Genomic DNA, 23,456 nt, shown 5'->3' with positions numbered 1-23,456 from the left:
ATCCTCCCCCAATATATAGTCCCCCTTCTTCCAGCTAAAGCAACATGCTATTGATCTCCTGGGATTGGGTGACCTCCAGAAATCAGACAGATCTGATTGGTGGGGACATGATAAGAAATCAGCTGACATGTTTTTTTCTTCTGTAGTCCAGACCTTCCTGGGAAATGTTATTGTGTCAACAATCTCTCCAGGAACTTCAAGGAACTCCAGAAATGAGTCAAGTTGATCAGGAAGGGGGTGGGGTGCTTCGGGAGGCTGGAGGATCTGATATCCATGAAAGAAATAGTCCCCATTCATGTTTTCATTCATCATCTACACTTCCTGACATGATAAAGGGAAATGGATGCTAATAGAATGCAGGAGATCTGCCGACTGAAAGAAAGTAGAAATGGATACTAATAGGTTACAGGAGATTGGCTGAAGGGAAAAGGGGAAATGGGTGCTAATAGGATGCAATAAATCTGCTGGGTCAAAAAAAAAAATGGGTGATAGCTGACAACATAGATCTGCTGAGACAAAGAAAGGGAACAAATGCTAACAGGATGCAAGAGATCTGAGAAGAAAAAGGAGGGGGATGAATAGATGCAGATCTCTTTCAGCTCATTTGCACCCGCCGCTCCTTTTTTCAGAAGATCTCCTGCATCCTATTAGCATCTATTTCCTCTGCTGAGAATAAAATGGTGATGGATTTTTTCTCCCTTTATTTCATTTTATTTGTCTTACTAAGTTGTGTGTTCATGTACTAACCACCAGAACATGAGAACAGCCCCCCGGAATATTAGGACCGCCCACCAGAGCACTCTGATCACCCCTCTAATATTGGGTAGGTCCCTCTTCTGCCATCAAGGCCTGGACTCCACTAGACAAACCATCACATGGCCTCCCCTGGCTTGTCTTCATGCCATACTGCATCCCGGTGTCATCTCTTCCCCAGGTAAGTGACACCCCCCCCCCCCACATGATGGAACAGAAAACGTCATTCATCAGACCAGGCCACCTCCTTCCATGGCTCCTTGGACCACTTCTGATGCTCACATACCCAATGTAGGTTCTTTCGGCTGTAGACACGGGTCAGTATGGGCACCCTGATCGGTGTGCTGCTACACAGCCCCATATACAACAAACTGACCTTTTTTTTGTTTTCAACACATCAACTTCAGGGACAACATGTTCACTTACTGCCTAATATATCCCACCCACTCTCAGATGTCATTGTAATGAGATAGTCAGTGTTATTCACTTCACCTGTCAGTGATCATAATGTTATGGCTGATCAATGTATAGTCCATACACAGCACAGGGCCGGGGTCACACTATGAGATGGATCTCGGGGCTGCAGTTCCTCTGAGCTTCACAAGGTGGTGATCACACTTCTACCCAGACAGGAAGTATCTATGGAAGACAGGAAGTGATGTCAGGGACAGACAGGAAGTGATGTCAGGGACAGACAGGAAGTGACCTGGAATAAAGACAGAAAGTTCCATGTGGCACAAAGAAGAGACATTGGTGGAAGTAGCAGCAGAGGAGGTAATAAGATGTTATGTTCTATTTACATCCAGTAATCCCCCATCATGTCCATCCTCTTCCTCCATAGTCACGTCCGTCCCCTTCCTCCATAGTCACGTCCGTCCCTTTCCTCCATAGTCACGTCCGTCCCCTTCCTCCATAGTCACGCCCGTCCCCTTCCTCCATAGTCACGCCCGTCCCCTTCCTCCATAGTCACGTCCGTCCCCTTCCTCCATAGTCACGTCCGTCCCCTTCCTCCATAGTCACGTCCGTCCCCTTCCTCCATAGTCACGTCCGTCCCTTCCTCCATAGTCACGTCCGTCCCCTTCCTCCATAGTCACGTCCGTCCCCTTCCTCCATAGTCACGTCCGTCCCCTTCCTCCATAGTCACGTCCGTCCTCTTCCTCCATAGTCACTGTGACATATATAGTGTGGGAACCCAGATGAACCCCTTGCCCTCCAGAGGATTTACCCCCCTTAATGACCAGGTCTCTTTTTGCTATTCGGTGCTGCACTATTTCAGCTGTTATCAGTTGCACGATCATGCAATACTGTACGCAAAATAAATTTACATCCTTTTTTGCCACACAAATAGAGCTTTCTTTCCGCTTTTTATATTTTGCGCTATAAACAAAAAAAGACCCAAAATATTGAATAAAAATGTATATTTTTTACTTTCGGCTATAAAAAATATATATTGTAAACTCGAAGTTAGGCCAAAATGTATTCTGCTCCATGTTTTTGGTAAAATAATCCCAATAAGTGTATATTGATTGCTTTGTGTGATAGTTATAGAGTCTACAATCTATGGGAGAGATAATGGAATTTACACCATTTTTTAATTGTGCAGTCATGTAATATATAAATGAAATTGATATCCTTTTTTCACACAAATAGAGCTTTATTTTAGTGGTATTTGATCACCTGTGCGCTTTTTATTTTTGGCGCCATAAACGGAAAAAAAAAAAAAAAGATATTTTCTCATTTCTGTCATAAAAAATATCCAAAAAACTAAACTTTCATCATACATTTAAGCCAAAATGTATTCTGCTCCATGTTTTTGGTTAAATAATCCCAATCAGTGTATATTGATTGCTTTGTGTGATAGTTATAGCGTCTACAAACTATGGGAGAGATAATGGAATTTACACCATTTTGTTGCCATACAGCGCTGCACTAGTTTAACTGACAATTGCGCAGTCATGCAATAAGGTACATAGATGAAATTTATGTCCTTTTTTTCACACAAATAGAGCTTTCTTTTGGTGGTATTTGATCACCTCTGCACTTTTTATTTTTGACGCTATAAAGAAAGTTTTGAGAAAAAATGTTTTTTTAAAAAAACTATATTTTCTCATTTCTGTCATAAATATCCCAAAAAACTAAAATTTCATCATAAATTTAGGCCAAAATGTATTCCGCTACGTTTTTGGTAAAATAATCCCAGTAAGTGTATATTGATTGCTTTGTGTGAAAGTTATAGTGTCTACAAACTATGGGATAGATAATGGGATTTACACAGCTTTTACTTTCTGACTGCCCATCACATTTCTTGAGGTTCTAAAATACCAGGATAGTACAAACACCCCCAAATGACCCCTTTTTTCGGAAAGTAGACACCCTAAGCTATCTGCTGAGAGGCATATTGAGATTCTCCCCCCCCCCCCAAGTTTTTGGAAAATAACTTTTGTTTTTTACACAAAGTTGTAATTTAAGTTATTTATTTCTCACACAAGCCATGGGTATATGTGGAATTACACCCCAAAATACATTCTGCTACTTCTACCGAGTATGGGGGTACCACATGTGTGAGACTTTTTGGGAGCCTAGCCACATACAGGAGCCTGAAATCCAATGACTGCTTTGAAAGCCTGAAGGTGGGTAACTTCCTCATTTCACTTCCTCACTACCTATCACAGTTTCGGAGGCCCTGAAATGTCAGGATAGAACCAACCCCCCCCCCCCCCAAAATGACCCCTTTTTGAAAAGTAGACACTCCAAGGAATTTAAAAAGAGGCATGGTGAGCAGAGGCATCCCTAGGGTTGGTGTCACCCAGTGCGGTAACACTTGATGACATCCCTCCAACGATCCCCGCAGAATGGATCGGATCTGCGGATTGAGCATAATGGATCGGACTGTGGTCCATTATGCTCAATTTGCAGATCCGATCCATTCTGCGGGGATCACTGGCTTGCTTTACAACTTACCTTTTTGTGGAGCAGGTCCGTTGTCACCCCATGCGGTCAGTGTCACCTGGTGCAGGCCACACTCCCCACACCTGCCTCGGGATTCCACTGATGGTGAGTATTTTGCAGATCTCATTTTTTCTCACAAGGTTTAGAAATATAAAAAAATAAAAGGAAAAATATGTTTTTGTTTTCTTTCTTCATTTTCCAAAAACTTATGGCAACAAATGAGATCTGCAAAATACTCACCGTGCTTTTTATCAAATTCCTTGGGGCGTCTACTTTCCAAAAAGGGGTCATTTGGGGGTTAGGTGTTATCCTGGCATTTCAGGGCCTCCAAAACTGTGATAGGTAGTCAGGAAGTGTAATGAGGAAATAAAGCCCTTTAAAAGCCTGAAGGTGCTTATTGGATTTTGGGGTCCTGTACTTGGCTAGTGTTGGATTTTTAGACACATATAATACTTCTTCTAGTGTCTTGAGGTGATTATGAATGAAAGAGCCATTGAAATAAAAAAATGAAGTGTGATTTTATTCTATCACACAATGGTGTCAAATAAACAATGTAAAGCGTATTATGAACAGTTCCATGTAGATAAAACTATTGTAAAACTGACAAGCGAAAGTTCAAAGAAAAAGTCACCATTATCTGTCATGGCTGTCCTTCTCAATGACTTTGTAAAGAAGGAGAAGCCGGATGTGACTAAATTGTAGCTGGAAGTGATCTCAGTATGCACCTGTTGCAGCTTCTCAGACGTGTGTATGCAAGAGTCATGTAGCTTGTGTGTATGAGAGAGAGTGTGTGTGTGTGTCTCTGTGTCTCATGCACTTTTAAGAGGCAAATGTACGTCATAGTTAGTGATCCTAATACCTTCTATGGAAAGTATTACTGCTTAGCAAAGCCATTTCATAAAAGGGAAAGATGCTAAACATATGATGTTTGATGGACAGGAACATATGTATGCTGATGTACCAATGATGTAACCCTTAGCTATATATTTAAAAGATAGTATAGCTTAAGAACATATCAATGTATAATCACTAAACTATATATGTATTAATGTAAGAAACGTATACTAAATATACACAGAAAATACATAATGTAATAGTAAGTCACTTCTAATAACCTTGACATAACTACCAAATACTTCTATGCCTAAATATAGCATACTCAACCTTCAACTGGTATATACTATTTCAGCTTAACTTGTATATCTTTTGGTCTCAGCTATAATTGAAGAATAGTAAATACTACCATTTGTCAAAGACCACTTACACATATTAATATTAATTATGACTAATCATAAAAACCAAATATTTTGCAAGCTTGCCATCAATATAAATGCCGAATCATAATTTAGATTTAACAGCTAGACTGCCAAAATGTCTCACATGTGGTACCCCCATACTCAGGAGAAGTAGCAGAATGTATTTTGGGGAGTAATTCCACATATAACCATGGCTTGTGTGAGCAATAAATCATTAAGGAGACAATTTTGTGTAAAAAAAAAAAAAAAAAAAGAAAAAAAAACTTGTAAAAACATAATTTCTTCTATTGATTTAACATTCCTCTCAGCAAATAAATTGGGGGGTCTACTTTCCAAAAATGGGTCGTTTTGGGGTGTGGGGGCATTCTATGCCCAGCATTAGAAGTTTATGCCACACATCACTCACTCTTCTACCCATCTGAAGACCAATCCTTCTCTGACACTTTTTGCTCACATGAAACTAATCAGTATTTTTTGCTAGGAAATTAACTTAAACCCCCAAACATTATATTTTTTTTTAAAGCAAACACCCTAGTGAATAAAATGGTGGGTACTACAATTTTTATGTCATATAGTACTCATGCAGCGATTTTAAATGGATGGCACGGTACTGCCCAAGAAGGCCATGGAAGGCAGCGGGGGAGGGGGGACATCATCTTCTGCTGCTTGTAAAAGCAATCCTGCAGCTGTAGGCATCATCCTGGTATAACCATTCAAAGTCCAGTGATGTACCAGTACGTTGCTGGTCCTTGTTGGGTATATATATGTTCTTTTTTTAGTTATGCAGCCTGTGGACTGAATGAAAAAATGAGAAGAAATCTCTGGCAGAAAAAGTGTGTGGTATGCCCACCATTAGAATATACCGCCCTGCATCCACCCACTTCTAATGGTGGGCACACATTAGGTCACATGGTGCCACATGCCCCATTTCCAAGATTGTACAAATGTCTAAATAGTGGCACGCTTGAATAAAAATTATCCACGTATAAGTGGTACCCCATATGGAGAAATGATGACACCAAGTCCCAAACTATCTTGCCACTGCTCCCCATGTAGTCTGGGCATCCAGGGGGCTCCACGTGACTATATTTTCCCTCATAAATCTGAAACTTATAAGTATAGCCTGTTGTCCTCTCACAGGTCTTCTACATCTTGACCCCATATCTGGCACGCTTGCTGGGGAGAAATTGTTTGAATGCAAGGTGGCCAGAAAAATGAATGAAGGACTCATCAACGCAGATGTTTTGCTGGGGAGTATAGACATCTGCAAATTTTTGGTTAAGGTGATTTGCGAGGGGCTGAATTTTGTGGAGCCGGTCAAATTCAGGGTCACCCCGAGGATGACAGAGTGTATTGTCATTGAAATGCATAAAACACATTATACTCTCATATCTACGCCTGGCCATGGCAGCAGAGAACACGGCATATGATGAATGGGGTCTGTGGACCAATACAACCGCAATTCATTTCTTTTAATAATGCTCATGTTGAGGGTTAGGCCCCCAAAAAATGTAAATTCAGAAACCGTAATGAGTTTCCATGTGACTGGTCTGGCAAGGTTTGAATTTGGGTTGGTGGCGATAAATTGTTGTGCATGTAAATTGCTTTGATCCACAATCAATGCATACAGATATTCCATGAAAAACAGCTCAAGGGGAGGAGTTAAATTTGGTGTTTTCACCTGAGTTCCGGGTTGGGTAGTGAATGGGGGAAGTATGGGTGCTGATTCTGCCAACACTGTGGTTTTGTATGCAGTGAATCAAGTGACAGTGACCTACTGACACTGCACTTGCTGGGGGAGAAGGGGGGGTAAGTGTAGGGGCTAAACACAGGTGCTGGCAGGTGCCGGGGCTGGTCCCACTAATGCTGTGTTTTTGGGGACGCTATACTAATGTGAACGCTGGTATAGTGCTGATCTGATCAAAGATATTCATCTGTTCAGACACTATACTAGCAATGGAGGTTTATTATGCATGAGCGTGTTCCTGGCAATCAAGGGGTTAAATGTGATGACTGGTGCACTGACAGGCAATCTGCCAACACCTGGGAGGGGCGTGAATACCACCAGAGTGGGAATTGCGTATATATATGTGATTTTGTGCACCCATGCCGCCCTGTAGCAGTATTTCTGCTATAGGGCGGTCAGGAAGCGGTTTGTGATACGGTGCTGTGTTACTTTCACTGACAATTGCGCGGTCATGCAACGCTGCACCAAAATGAAATTTACATCCTTTTTTCCCCACAAATTAGCTTTCTTTCTCTGGTATTTGATCACCTGTGCAGTTCTTATTTTTTGCGCTATAAAAAAAAAATCTACAATTTTGAGAAAAAAACAATATTATGGATTTTTGCTATTAAACATGTCCAGTAAAAAAAATTAAAAATTAAATTTTGTCATAAATTTAGGCCAAAATGTATTCTGTGACATTTCTTTGCTAAAAAAAATCCCAATACGTGTAAATTAATTGGTTTACTTGAAAGTTATAGTGTTTGCAAATGGCGGCATAGATTCTGGGATTTGTATTTTATTTCTACTAGTAATGGCAGCAATCAGTGACTTATGGCGGTGATCAGCGACTTATAGCGTGACTGTGGCGGACATTCTGACACTGGGAGGGAACTGACTTAGGGTCACTGACATCCCCAGTGACACCAATACAGTGATCGGTGCAAACAAAAAGCACTGACACTGTACTAATGGCACTGGGGAGGGAGGGGGTTAACATTTTTAGGAAATCAAAGGGTTAACTGTGTGAGGGGAGTGTTTTACTAGAGGGCGGGGGTGTGTGCTTCACTGTTGCATGCTGTGCCAGAAAGCTAAGCTCTGCTCTCGGGGACAGTGTGCTGGAAACTGACAGGGAGGAGAGCTGAATTGAAAGCAATGCAGCTGTGCTCTGTGTCACTGTTTGCCAGCAATCACTGGGACCTGGTGGGTAATCACCGGCCGGGACCTGATGATTGACACCCACGGCCGTGATCGGTGCCCCAGGCAGGGCAGTCATTTGCCTAGCGCACGCCCCCTACCATGTAAACAGGATGAGATTTAGAAACATGATCCTGCCTACAGGGGCCGCTTTGCCACAGTAAATTTACCACAGTGGGCCGTCCCCTAGTGGTTACACTGAAGAGGCCCAAAAATCCAAAGTGACTTCCAGGTGTCAGTTCCAGCCGGATACAATCTCCTTCCCAATAGTCAGAGTTACATTGTTTCATTTTTGTTTTTTTGCAAACAAAGCTATTTTATGGAGCTCATCTAGAACAATGGATCTCCCCCCACATGAAGTCTAGGAGATTGTCCTCTGATTGTCATGTATATAGTATCTATTGGACAAGTACAGAATTGAGGAAAGCGAGGACACCTCAGTGCAGGAACAATGGGATTCTGTCCTATCTCCTGCACCCGGAGCAAATGAACAACATGTACCAGCCTTCCCAGCCCCATCAATGTACACTGTGGAGGCATCTTGTATGTAGACTCTGGATTCAACAAACCAGCAGCCTGGCCATTCAGGAACGTACCATTGTTCAGCTCTGGGGGGGGAACAAACATCTCTCATGGGAAGGAGCTCTGGGGAGTCAACAGACCAATCTTTCATCTATACATATGTTTCCATCTCTCCACATCACTCCATTCTTTTTCTGGACAAAACCATTATAAATATCAGCGACAGATTTACAAATCTAGGATTTTACAATGAGAACACAATGTCACAAGGGATCTATAAAAGATTTTATCCGGACACAAGATCCCATTGTAAGAAAGGAATTCTGAATATGAACAGCGACTGTTATGTGGGATCCCATTATATTCAGTGCGGGGAAATGTATCTGACTGTAGAAATAGTGTGTGTGTGATGTCATATCTCCCACCAATCAGGAGTGATAGAAATAGTGCACATGTGATGTCATATCTCCACCAATCAGGAGTGATAGAAATAGTGTGTGTGTGATGTCATATCTCCCGCCAATCAGGAGTGATAGAAATAGCGTGCGTGTGATGTCATATCTCCAACCAATCAGGAGTGAAAGAAATAGTGTGTGTGTGATGTCATATCTCCACCAATCAGGAGTGATAGAAATAGCGTGCCTGTGATGTCATATCTCCCACCAATCAGGAGTGATAGAAATAGTGTACGTGTGATGTCATATCTCCCACCAATCAGGAGTGATAGAAATAGTGTGCGTGTGATGTCATATCTCCCATCAATCAGGAGTGATAGAAATAGTGTGCGTGTGATGTCATATCTCCACCAATCAGGAGTGATAGAAATAGTGTGTGTGTGATGTCATATCTCCCGCCAATCAGGAGTGATAAAAATAGTGTACGTGTGATGTCATATCTCCACCAATCAGGAGCGATAGAAATAGTGTGTGTGTGATGTCATATCTCCACCAATCAGGAGCGATAGAAATAGTGTGCGTGTGATGTCATATCTCCCATCAATCAGGAGTGATAGAAATAGTGTGCGTGTGATGTCATATCTCCACCAATCAGGAGTGATAGAAATAGTGTGTGTGTGATGTCATATCTCCACCAATCAGGAGCGATAGAAATAGGAGTGATAGAAATAGTGTGCGTGTGATGTCATATCTCCACCAATCAGGAGTGATAGAAATAGTGTGTGTGGCTGTCAATAACCGGATCCCGGCCAGTAATTACCCGCCGGCACCCAGTGATTACCGAGTATCTCCGATGGGGAGGAGGACTGTTTTGTTTACTAACAATCTTCCTCCCTGTCAGCTCGGGCACACTGCACAGCACAGCCATCCAGAACAGTGCACTTACAATGATGCACCCCCGCCCCCTAGTAAAACATTCCCAGCACACAGTTAACCCTTTGATCACCCTTCATGTTAACCCCTTCCTGCCCAGTGCCATTAGTACAGTGTCAGTGCTTTTTTTAGTACTGATAACTGTATTGGTGTCACTGGGGATGTCAGTGACACCAAGTCAGCCCCCCCGCCAGTGTCAGAATGTCTGCCTCAGTCTTGCAGTCCTGCAATAAGTTGCTGATCGCTGCCAATACTAGTAGAAAAAACCCCATTATCTATACCGCCATTTGTAAACATAACTTTCATGTAAAGCAATTAATTTACAAATATTAGGATTTTGTAGCAAAGACCTGTCCCAGAATACTTTTTTTGTACATTTATGATGAAATTTGACGACGAAATTTGATTTTCAAAATTTTTTTTTTTACTGCACGTTTAACCCCTCGCCTACAGGGCACTTCTACCCCCTTCCTGCCTACCGGGCACTTCTACCCCCTTCCTGCCTACCGGGCACTTCTACCCCCTTCCTGCCTACCGGGCACTTCTACCCCGTTCCTGCCTACAGGGCACTTCTACCCCCTTCCTGCCTACCGGGCACTTCTACCCCCTTCCTGCCTACAGGACACTTCTACCTCCTTCCTGCCTACAGAGCACTTCTACCCCCTTCCTGCCTACAGGACACTTCTACCCCCTTCCTGCCTACAGGGCACTTCTACCCCCTTCCTGCCTACAGGGCACTTCTACCCCCTTCCTGCCTACAGGGCACTTCTACCCCCTTCCTGCCTACAGGGCACTTCTACCCCCTTCCTGCCTACCGGGCACTTCTACCCCCTTCCTGCCTACCGGGCACTTCTACCCCCTTCCTGCCTACCGGGCACTTCTACCTCCTTCCTGCCTACAGAGCACTTCTACCCCCTTCCTGCCTACAGAGCACTTCTACCCCCTTCCTGCCTACAGGACACTTCTACCCCCTACCTGCCTACAGGACACTTCTACCCCCTTCCTGCCTACAGGGCACTTCTACCCCCTTCCTGCCTACAGGGCACTTCTACCCCCTTCCTGCCTACAGGGCACTTCTACCCCCTTCCTGCCTACAGGGCACTTCTACCCCCTTCCTTACCAGGCCAATTTTCAGCTTTCAGTGCTGTTGCACTTTGACAATTGCGCAGTTATGCAAGATTGTACCCATATGAAATTTTTATAATTTGTTTCTCACAAATAGAGCTTTCTTTTGGTGGTATTTAATCACCGCTGGGCACTTTACTTTTTGCGCTATAAACAAAAAAAGTGCAAAAAATTTGAAAAAAAAAGTTTTTGTTTCTATTATAAAATTTTTAAAACAGGTAATTTTTCTCCTTCACTGATGTGCGTTGATGAGGCAGCACTGATGGGCACTGATAGGCGGCACCAGTGAGGTGGCACTGATAGGTGGCACTGACTGGCATCACTGACTGGCGGCACTGCTAGGCACTGACTGGCACAACCAATGGGCACTGACTGGCACAACCAATGGGCACTTACTGGTGGCACTGACTGGCAGCACTGCTGGGCTGCACTGAAGGGCACAGGTGGGTGCACTGCTGGGCACAGGTAGGTGGCACTTCAGGGCACAGGTGTGTGGCACTGCTGGGTGGCACAGGTGGGAGCACTGCTGGACACAGGTGGGTGCACTGCTAGGCACAGGTGGGCAGATATAGTGGGTGGCACTGCTGGGCTCCAATCAGTGCCCTGATGATCGGTGCCGATCCCTGCTCTGACAACTGCCGGTTCTCGGCAGTACTTTCCTCGCGCTCTGACAGTGTGAGGAAAGTGCAGCCAAGAACGGCAATTGCATTTCCCTGTGATCAGCGTGTCATTGGACATGGCTGATCACATGGTAAAAGGCCGCTGTGATTGGCCTTTTACCTCAGCACATGATCAGCTGTGTCCGTAGGACACAGTGATCACGGAGACCACCGGGTGCGCGCCCCCGGGGGCACGCAGGAGAGCGTGTTCTTTGAGGATGTCATATGACACCCTCCCAGAACTGGCCGGCTGCAGTGTAGCCATCATTCGGCTATCTGCGGTCGGCAAGTGGTTAATAGCAAAAAGTCCAAAATATTGTTTTTTCTCAAAATTGTCAGGTTTTTTTTATAGCGAAATAAAATGCACAAATACCACAGAAAGAAAGCTATATTTGTGGGGAAAAATGACATAAATTTCATTTGGGTGCAGCGTTGCATGACCGCGCAATTGTCAGTTAATGTAACACAGCGCTGTAACACAAAACATAGCCTGGTTAGGAAGGAGGGGGAAATCCTCAGGAGGGCGAGGGGTTCATTAATTGACTTTATCCATCCTATATATATATATCTATACGTAAAAACTATTGCTATGGAAACATTTTGCAACATTTATGCAAATGATCTTGGTGTCTATGTGCATCACAATCGATAAATAATCTTTCATAACCCGTAGGCCATATGTCCACTGATCTAATCTGTGTTTTTAAAGGATTTTGGTTGGCTCTAAATTACTCAGAATTATCAATTAAGTCAGATAAATTATTTTATAAATTATTATTAGATGTGCTAGCACCTTTAGCTGACTGAAATATTTGCCCAGGCATTACCTGGCAGAACATACTATTTTTGGTGGTATTGCTAGATTAATTATTAATAATTTTTCAAAGCACAACACCCCCCATGGTTCCTCTCTCCTCCCCTCTTAGTGACACCACATTTCCCCCATGGTTCCTCTCTCCTCCTCTCTTAGTGACACCACATTGCCCCCCATGGTTCCTCTCTCCTCCCCTCTTAGTGACACCACATTGCCCCCCATGGTTCCTCTCTCCTCCCCTCTTAGTGACACCACCTTTCCCCCATGGTTCCTCTCTCCTCCCTTCTTAGTGACACCACATTGCCCTCCATGGTTCATCTCTCTTCCCCTCTTAGTGACACCACATTTCCCCCATGGTTTCTCTCTCCTCCCCTCTTAGTGACACCACATTGCCCCCCATGGTTCCTCTCTCCTCCCCTCTTAGTGACACCACATTGCCCCACATGGTTCCTCTCTCCTCCCTTCTTAGTGACACCACATTGCCCCCCATGGTTCCTCTCTCCTCCCTTCTTAGTGACACCACATTTCCCCCCATGGTTCCTCTCTCCTCCCCTCTTAGTGACACCACATTTCCCCCCATGGTTCCTCTCTCCTCCCTTCTTAGTGACACCACATTTCCCCCCATGGTTCCTCTCTCCTCCCCTCTTAGTGACACCACATTGCCCCCCATGGTTCATCTCTCCTCCCCTCTTAGTGACACCACATTTCCCCCCATGGTTCCTCTCTCCTCCCTTCTTAGTGACACCACATTTCCCCCCATGGTTCCTCTCTCCTCCCCTCTTAGTGACACCACATTGCCCCCCATGGTTCATCTCTCCTCCCCTCTTAGTGACTCCACATTTCCCCCATGGTTTCTCTCTCCTCCCCTCTTAGTGACACCACATTGCCCCACATGGTTCCTCTCTCCTCCCTTCTTAGTGACACCACATTGCCCCCCATGGTTCCTCTCTCCTCCCCTCTGAGTGAATCCACATTGCCCCCCATGGTTCCTCTCTCCTCCCTTTTTAGTGACACCACATTGCCCCCCATAGTTCCTGTTTCCTCCCCTCTGAGTGACACCACATTGCCCCCCATGTTTCCTGTCTCCTCACCTCTGAGTGACTCCACATTGCCCCCCGTGGTTCCTGTCTCCTCACCTCTGAGTGACACCACATTGCCCCCCATGGTTCCCCTCTCTCCCTTCAATAGCTGCTGTCACCCCAGTAGTCTCCCTCTATGGCTCCTCACATCCTGACCTCCCCAGACATTTCTCCTTCAGCTTCTTGTTTGTCTCTGGCTGCAGCTCCATGCAAGAGGGGGAGGGGGGACCTCAGTTCAGGAAAGGAGGGGTGACCTCAGTGGAAAGAGTATCTTGAGTGGGGGAGGGGCATCAACACTAAGGGAGAGGGGTGTCCTCAGAAGGGGAGGGGGAAGGGTGTCCCCAGTGCAGGAAAGGAGGGGGAGGGGTGTCTTCAGAGGAGGAAAAGAGGGTAATGGAGTATCCTCAGTGGAGAGGGTGTCTTTAGTGGGGGAGGGGTGTCCTCTATGGGAGGAGAAAGGGGGTATTCTTAGTGGAGGAGGGGAAGGTTTTTTGGGCAAATGACACCAGCTCAAAATCCTCCTGAGAAGTTCCTAAAAAAACAACTGTCTTGTCTTTGTAAAAAGATAGCTTTAGCTGAACATTAGAAAGCACGGCGTATTCTGAGGGGGCTAGGAGGTAAACTGACCCCAGCTTTGTTTGTGGACAGGGAGGAGTCCAGTGGTCTGTTTGTGGACAGGGAGGAGTCCAGTGGTCTGTTTGTGGACAGGGAGGAGTCCAGTGGTCTGTTTGTGGACAGGGAGGAGTCCAGTGGTCTGTTTGTGGACAGGGAGGAGTCTAATGGTCTGTTTGTGGACAGGGAGGAGTCCAGTGGTCTGTTTGTGGACAGGGAGGAGTCCAGTGGTCTGTTTACACAAGTCCTAAACAAAAGCTCCATTGTTCTCCAGTTTCATTTCTCCAGAAGGAAGAACCTGTTCTGGCTGTACAGATCACACAGGTGGAGTCTACACTACAGTCTGCATTGTCAGCCGAGCAGCTGAAGGAGTCCAACATCTAAATGTCTACTAATCAGGCGTACTCTTGGAGCACCACCTACACAAGACTCACCTCGTCCATCTAGACTGCTCACTAGAGCTTCTTCTACAGCCTCTGACCCATCGCTTCCCTCCTCTGCTGGAGGCACTTTATTAGGATCTATAGAGGGACAACACTGGCCTCGTATTGTCCATCAGAATCAAGGAAACAGCAGAGATCCGGCCACAGGGGAGGTAGGAAACATCAACGCTGCAACAAGGGATCTCCCACTCATCCAACCATCCCAACAGACGATTCATCAACAGAAATAGACGGAATTGTCACCTTCTCCTCAGCTGGACTGACATCGGATAAGATGGACCTTCTGGGGAAAGGTTGGGCTTTAGCCCTAAAGGTATCATGAAGAAGTTGTTGTTGGCTCAGGACTTGTATAGATGTCTCAGGAATATTAGATTGAAGGGACATTATTCTTGGAGAGGCGATATTGAGGGATCATCTGTAGTCACACCACTGAGTAGGTCTGTCTGAGGTTTACAGACAAAATGGAAGTTTCCACCACCCACTACATATGCAGCAGCAGAAATGTTCCTTCATTTGGATGATATAGATGGTGACGTATGACAGTCTATAATCAGGAACTCTGGGGTCATATCCTAATAATGGGACCATTGAGGAGAAAGGTGCATTGCCATCATTAGCAGCAAGGTGAGATATAACACTGAATCCAGCTGATAAGGGGGGATGGGTGGTCATTATTGACACAGCATGTGATGACAATGAGACACTGGAGAGTGCAAAGTCCGGTGCAGCTCTGCATAGGAACCAATCAGCTTCCAGGTTTATGGTCAAAGCTTAATTGAACAAGCTGAAGTCAGAACCTGATTGGCCCCCATGCACAGCTGCCCCAGATTTTGCACACTCCAGTTTTAGTAAATCAGCCCCATTGTGTCCATCTGAGATGGTTTGTGCCAGATCCCGGGTTGTGAGTTCCATTCAGTACAATGTCTTTGGGTTCTCTTGCTAGTTGACTGCCCCCTTGTTAGTTGAGGTGTTTGTAGTCATAGAGGTGTTGGGTCATGATGGAATGATGTTGTGTCAGGTGAATGGTAGGCTCTGACCTGGTTTTATCTGCCAGCTCTGTGTTGATTCGCTGAGTTTTCTATTGTTTGTTATGTCCATCCTTGGAGTTAGGGAGGACAGTATGATGTTGGAGTGAGGACATTTTTGTTGTGCGGTCTCTGTTAGTTGTAATAGTTTATTCTCAGAGGCTTCCTTTTGTCCCTGGAGGATGTTTGGGTCGGTGTGTATGATGATATGTTTGGGTCGGTGTGTATGATGATACGTTTGGGTCGGTGTGTATGATGATATGTTTGGGTCGGTGTGTATGATGATATGTTTGGGTCGGTGTGTATGATGATATGTTTGGGTCGGTGTGTATGATGATACGTTTGGGTCGGTGTGTATGATGATATGTTTGGGTCGGTGTGTATGATGATATGTTTGGGTCGGTGTGTATGATGATATGTTTGGGTCGGTGTGTATGATGATATGTTTGGGTCGGTGTGTATGATGATATGTTTGGGGTTGGTGAAATACGGATCATTGATGACTCCTATCGCTTGTTCAGTTGTTGGACTTCAATTTTGTTGTCTGTTGTTCCTGGGAAGAGCCGTTTGGTGTTTAGATATTTCCCATTGGAGTCTATTAATAACAAAAAGAATCCGGAGTTTGTTGGCTGTTCTTGTGGTTTGATGACTGTTTGTTTGTAGGGATGGGCTTCATGTTCGAGTTGAACCTAAGTTTGATTTGAACATGGGCCGTTCGTGTGTTCAGCAAACAGTATGGGTGTTCAGTGGGCTGTTTGCTCACCATGCCCCACAATGCACTGCGCCCTGACAATGCATTGTGATTGGACAAAGCAATGCACCTAACCACAAGTCAGGTGTAATACTTTGACCAATCACAGTGTGTGGTGATGTCACAAGGGGGCGGGGTATATAAAAACTGTTGTCACGGCACCAGCTGTCAGACAGTTAGGAGCCAACATAGCAAGCAGAGCTTTTTTTCCCCTTTTTTGGGTAGCGGTGGTGGCAGGATCGTGATTGATGTTGCATCTACTTTGGGGGACATTTTTTACAATGTTTATTTTTAATAAAGGACTTTTCAAAGACTGACTCCTATCACTTTTTATACTTTTTTTTGTGAATGGGTAGCAGTACCATATACCGCCTACTCATTCACATAGGTGGGGGGGCCAGGTTCTTAGGGTCCCCTTGTTAAAGGGGGCTTCCGGATTCCAATAAGCCCCCCAGGCTGCAGACCCCCACAACCACAGGCTAAAGTTGTGGGAAAGAGGCCTTTGTTCCCATCAATATGTGGACAAGGAGCTTTGGGGGGCTCCTGGCCAAAAGCACCCCCCCATGTTGAGAGCATGTGGCCTGGTATGGTTCAGGAAGGGGGGCACTTGCCCCCCCTTTCCTGACCTGCCCAGCTGCTTTCTTGGATAAGGGTCTGATATGAATTTTGTGGGGACAATGGCATGGAGGGTTCCTCTCAAAATCCATACCAGACCCGAAGGGCTTGGTATGGATGAGAGGGGGGGACAACAAGATGTTTTTTTTAATTGTTGGGCTATGCTGACAATTCTTTTGACATTCAGCTGTCGGCAGGAAACCCCACTGACACCAGGAACATGAATGAATGTCTCACTACTAAAATACCGCGTGACTTCATCATATAACTCATGCCGGATATTAGTAACTGAGCGGTATCTTCATACTCAGATGCGGTAAGACACCTCTCAGTCCTTCGTGTTCGACATTCACTGTAGAACATTCTGTAGGTTCAGATGTTTGACCGCGACCTGAACAGGGGGGTGTTCGGCCATCACTATTTGTGGTCTCAGGATTAGTAGAGTTGTCTTGGCTATTGCTGGTCTTTGTCTTGTTACATTTCGGAAGCTGATTGGTCTCACCGGTCTGTTGTTCCTTGATGGGTACTTTGTATAAAACATCCCCTTTGATTCTCTTTCCTGATTGTTGAGCTCCATTTGTATCTTTGGTGTCATTATCTCTTCCCTCAGTTGAGGGTTTTCTTGTTGCAATTGTTACATTTTAGATCGAATGTCTAGGATAGATCTGTGGTGGTATTAGTGTTTTTAGCTCTTCTCTCAGCTGCTCATTTACATTTTTCTCACCTGAGGGTGTGAGGTTCTTGACTGATGTAATGGGGGGGGGGGGGGGTGAGGTGCTCTGGACATCTACTCTTACAATTACAACTGGCCCTTTGATGACAACCATAATGCTGACACAGCCTGCGATGATATATAAGATATATATAATAATAATCATTAAAAATTAAAAACAACTTTAGCCCTTTATATAGAATTCTGATTTTTATTTTTTGTCTGTACAGGTGGATTGATGAACCACGTTTTCGATCATGCTGGTCTTCGTGAATACAAACCAAACGTCTGGGTGTCTTAATTGACTGAAAGGTTTTATTGCAGTTCATTGGAGGAGTCACAGGACGCAAGTCATATCAGTGTTCTAAATGTCATAAGTGCTTTGGGTCCTCTTCAACACTGATCCAACCTCAGAGGACAACATGAGAAAAGTCATTTCAGTGTTCTGGAAGTGACAATTGCTTTACAGTAAAGTCCAACCCATGTATACATAAGAGGAGTCATTTCAAGCTATTTCTTGTTTGGAACGTGACAAAGATTTTACAATGGAGGCAACACATATCTCACACCAGAAGGTTCACACTGGAGGGAAGCCATATCAGTGTTCTGAATGTGACAAAGCTTTTACATGGAAATCACAGCTTATCACACACCAGAGGATTCACACTGGAGAGAAGTCATATCAGTGTTCTGAATGTGACAAAGCTTTTACACAGAAGTCACATCTTATAGCACACCAGGGGGTTCACACTGGAGAGAAGTCATATCAGTGTTCTGAATGTAACAAAGCTTTTATATGGAAGTCACGCCTTATCAGACATCAGAGGATCCACACTGGAGAGAAGCCACATCAGTGTTCTGAATGTGACAAAGCTTTTACACAGAAGTCAGATCTCATAGCACACCAGAGGGTCCACACTGGAGAGAAGCTATATCAATGTTCTAAATGTGATCAAACTTTTAAACGGAGGGATTACCTTGTCTTACATGAGAGGGTTCATACTGGAGAGAAGCCATATCAATGTTCAGAATGTGACAAAGCTTTTACACACAAGTCAAGCCTTAAAGCACACCAGAGGGCTCACACTGGAGAGAAGCCATATCAGTGTACAGAATGTGACAATGCTTTTACACAGAAGTCACATCTTATCAGACACCAGAGGATTCACACTGGAGAGAAGTCATATCAGTGCTCTGAATGTCACAAAGGTTTTATGCAGAAGTCAAATGTTATCAGACACCAGAGGATTCACACTGGAGAGAAACCATACCAGTGTTCTGAATGTGACAAATGTTTTACAACCAAGGCAGAGCTTATCATACACAAGAGGGTCCACACTGGAGAGAAGCCATATCAATGTTCAGAATGTGAAAAAGCTTTTACACAGATGGCACATCTTATCACACACCAGAGGACCCACACTCGAGAGAAGCCATATCAATGTTCAGAATGTGACAAAGCTTTTACATGTAATGCCAAGCTTATCTGTCACCAAAGGATTCACAAGCTTGAGCTGCATAAATGAAAATCCAGAAGAAGGGGCAATATTAAAGAAGTTGAAGCTGTCTCATTAGGTTCACAGGCCCAATGTCTTCCCACAAATGACGGAAGACATAAAAAGACAAAATGCTGCTTAGAAAAAAAAATCTGTGAACAATCAGGAATTTAATGTTCGGATTCATTGGGTTTAGTGCTTATGTCCATCAGGAACACATCTAGAAGGCCTGTGAATATTTTACCTTTGGACATTTTTTTCAGATAAGCAGCAATGACTGAACTGTATTCCTCATCATTCTCATCTTTATCCTTTTTTATGGAGCATTGACTGAACATGTAATGCATTTTCATCATTCACTAACTGAGCTATGTTCCCGTGTGTTTTCTTCATTGCCAGAATCTGACCAACATTGCCTCAGTACCAGAGTCTAGGATGGGGTCCAATGGCTTCTTGCCAAGCCTCTGAAACCTCATTAGGAGAGTCCATTCCAGGTTCTTTTGAGAATTGATACACCATAAGCTAGGCTTGAGGGCTCCAGCTAAGACCACCTTGTCCACACCTCCCATTACATGTTCCACCTCCTCTCCCATGATCAATGCCTCCTTTCCATGTTCCATCTCCTCTCATGGATGACAGCTTTCCAGGCAGATCTGTAGCTGAGATACCAGCCAGATAGAGGTCTATGTTTGGTTAGAGTGTAACTTCTTAAGCTGGTGTAGGCCTTCCAACACGGAGTTAATGCTGTTTTAGGGGACATATTCAACAGTATCACCTAATCCCAGCTGGCCACTTATGTTTCATCTGGTTTTCAAAAGTGATCCTATCAGGTGAAGATTGGATGTCCTTGTTATCTTTTTTTTCTGTCCAGCTATTGCTCATCTCCATAAACTATTCACACGGTACAACTGCAAGAGATCTGAACTTACAAAGTGCTAAGTGTGCGGTCATATTCCTACCACTTCTTCTGGGAGACTGAAATTCCTCTTATTGGGGTTCACCTTAATGACTGACTCTGAATGAACGGGTCCCTTTTTGGGGCAAAGTGTGCAAAGATCGCTAATTATTCCTGGAAATGCTAAGACATCGACACTAAAGTGTAACAATGGGCAATATCAATATTTATATAAATGGTGCAATCTGTCATTAGCATAAACGTTTTATGTTTTTCCAAATCTCCCCTTGTAACATTTTTATTACCTGTTGACCCTCCCAGTAGATCTGTTTTTTCTGCTTCCTGTAGAAGGCCAAGCTTTTTGGCAAAAATTAAATTTGGGTGGTTGGGAAACACCATATAACACTGCTGGGGGTGCTTACAACTGTCAACTTCCATTCATATGGTGGGTTGATCCTTATAGAATACCTGTTGTAGTAACTGCTGTAGAAGTGTTAGCTGAAGTTGGACTTTACTTATAATCTATCTAAGACTTCCCTGTACAGGGTGACAACGCTGCTGTTTAATGTTTCTACAGAATGAGCAGGGTTGTCACCCTGTTACAGAAGGTGGGAAATAACAGATCTACAGACAGGACCAACAGCTGATACAACTATGTTGCAGAGGGAACTCTGGGAATGCTAATGACAGATTGCATTACACATTCAGTTAGCAGACTTCCTGTTGTTGGTCTTCTGTTTGAATTGAGTTCTGATATTTACTGTCCTGCTGTAAAAGGTGTAAATGATTGCCCACATGTTTCCTGTAGTAGCAGGGACTACAACCTCATATCAGGAATAGTAGGATGGGTAACTTACCCAAGGGGATCACCTTTTTGGATTTGGAAGAAACATTTCACATGGTTTGTTTCCATTAATGACACCGACAAGGGGAGTCTCACTTACTTCACTAACAATAGGAGAGCCAATCACAGGCCAGTAACATTTCATGGTTTCTCAATGTAATTGCAGAATGTTTAATCCCCATTGGTCCAATGGATTCCTAGTCCTTCCACATAACATTTGCTTCCTGTGTGGAAGGAGCACCCTAAAATGTCTTCCCTTCAATTGCACCCATAGATGTACTTTAGGTTATTTTGCCCCCCCCCCCCCCCGTATCTGTAAGGGAAAGCCTCAATTTCTCCCAATACTCTACTGGCCTTCCATTGAGAAGAAACATTTTCTATGGATTGGAGCTGCTTTATGCAGTGAGCCCTTCATAGACGGGATGGGGAATCTAAGATAAGTAAGATGAACTGGTGTACTGGAGTCATGGATCAGATAACCAATGACACCATTGATGGTATAGCAGAGCTGACAGCAGAAGTGGCTCCACCACCTAAGGTGGTGTCACAGAACTGCTTAACAGCTTACTATCTTTTGGAAGACCAAGGTGGAGTCTACAAATGGTGTCAGATGGAGAGTGTTGTACGTTTATATTAGATCATGAGGATCTCAGAAGGGGATATCTACACAAGATAAAGGAGTTCCAACAGGAACCTGGGTGGGAGGAGGTGGGATCCAATGTTTTGGGTGGGTTTAGTTGGAACCTGGTTGAGTAATATGGTGGGTTTGCTTCTTAAGCCATTAGTTGCTACTAGAGATGAGCAAAGTATTCAAAAATTCGATTCGACTGATTCGGCGAATTCGTGGACAATATTCGATTCGAGTCGAATATATTCGCTGTGAATTTAACTTAAAAAAGGGTGTTTCTAGGCTTCAGAGAGACTTAATATTAGTGCAGAACACTGTACCTTTAATTTAAATGCCCTTGGAGTCTGCTGGGGAAGAGAAATAATACTGTCAGTCAGTATGACATGCAGATGAGTGCCGTCGATCTTAGAATCACCGCACACTTCACTCATTTGGCCAGTCACGGGGCCAAAACCAGTGTTTGGAGCCACAGTGTGGCGGTGGAGGCAGCAGCAATGGGAGGCCATACAGCAACCTATGACAAAATGGAAACAAGCAGGAGTGGGAGGAGACCTGAAAGTGGCACATGGCAGAGTGGGAGGCGGTACAGGGACCCAGGTCACACTGTGGGCCCAGCAGCAGCGTGACCAGGCGGTACAGGGGCCCATGGCAGATTTGGGGCCTGGCAGCACCTATGGGAGGCCTGTAATCTGCCAGCAACCTATGACAAAATGGAAAACCGCAGGAGTGTGAGGAGACCTCAAAGTGGCACATGGCAGAGTAGGAGCAATGGGAGGCAGTACAGGGACCCAGGTCACACTGTGGGCTCAGCAGCAGCGTGACCAGGTGGTACGGGGGTCCCATGGCAGATTTGGGGCCTGGCGGCACCTATGGGAGGCCTGTAATCTGCCAGCAACCTATGACAAAATGGAAAACCGCAGGAGTGTGAGGAGACCTCAAAGTGGCACATGGCAGAGTGGGAGCAATGGGAGGCCGTACAGGGACCCAGGTCACACTGTGGGACCAGCAGCAGCGTGACCAGGCGGTACGGGGGCCCATGGCAGATTTGGGGCCTGGCAGCACCTATGGTAGGCCTGTAATCTGCCAGCAACCTATGACAAAATGGAAAACCGCAGGAGTGTGAGGAGACCTCAAAGTGGCACATGGCAGAGTGGGAGCAATGGGAGGCGGTACAGGGACCCAGGTCACACTGTGGGCTCAGCAGCAGCGTGATCAGGCGGTACGGGGGCCCATGGCAGATTTGACCTCGTTCATCCCATAGTCCTGCCGACTCACGAATAGCGTGGCCTCCTCAAAGGGCCTGAGCAAGCGCAGGTGTCACGCATGAGCTGCCAATGGCTGACATCTAAGTTACACAGGGAGTACCTTTATCCGCTTTTAACATCAGGAAATCTGTGATGGCCTTTCGCTGTTCGTAAAGGCGGTCTAACATATGTAGGGTTGAATTCCACCTTGTTGCAACGTCACAGCATGAGGAGTCGGTACGGGGGCCCATGGCAGATTACGTGCCTGGCAGCAGCAATGGGAGGCCCGTAATCTGCCAGCACCCTATGTCAAAAAATTGAACATACCAGCAGTGTGAGGAGACCTCAAAGTGGCACATGGCAGAGTGGGAGCAATGGGAGGCGGTACAGGGACCCAGGTCACACTGTGGGCTCAGCAGCAGCATGAGGAGGCGGTATAGGGGCCCATGGCAGATTAGGGGCCTGGCAGCAGCTATGGGAGGCCCGTAATCTGCCAGCACCCTATGACAAAAAATTGAACACACCAGCAGTGTGTGAGGAGAACTGAAAGTGGCACATGGCATGAGAGACTCTGGACCTGGCAGCAGCATGAGGAGGCGGTAAAGGGGCCCATGGCAGATTAGGGGCCTGGCAGCAGCTATGGGAGGCCCGTAATCTGCCAGCACCCTATGACAAAAAATTGAACACACCAGCAGTGTGTGAGGAGACCTGAAAGTGGCACATGGCAGAGTGAGGCGATGGGAGACAGCAGCAATGGGAGGCCGTACAGGGACCCATGAGAGA

General features: G+C 45.1%; 1 protein-coding gene across 1 annotated transcript; it reads left to right on the top strand.

Annotated features, from left to right (window-relative positions):
- The first annotated feature begins 17,981 nt into the window (after window positions 1–17,981).
- LOC149440287 (uncharacterized) lies at window positions 17,982–19,215 on the top strand. Its single transcript, XM_089658820.1, has one exon. It carries the CDS (start codon window positions 18,112–18,114, stop codon window positions 19,090–19,092), a length of 981 nt encoding a protein of 326 aa, XP_089514946.1. The 5' UTR covers window positions 17,982–18,111; the 3' UTR covers window positions 19,093–19,215.
- The last annotated feature ends 4,241 nt before the right edge of the window (window positions 19,216–23,456 follow it).

Source organism: Staurois parvus, unplaced genomic scaffold, assembly GCF_062004578.1.
Source record: "Staurois parvus isolate SC_StPar_1 unplaced genomic scaffold, SC_StPar_1.0 ptg001098l, whole genome shotgun sequence".
In the NCBI taxonomy this organism is placed as follows: domain Eukaryota; kingdom Metazoa; phylum Chordata; class Amphibia; order Anura; family Ranidae; genus Staurois; species Staurois parvus.
Note: the sequence above shows the minus strand (reverse complement) of the source record. Positions and strands in the feature narration are given on the sequence as shown.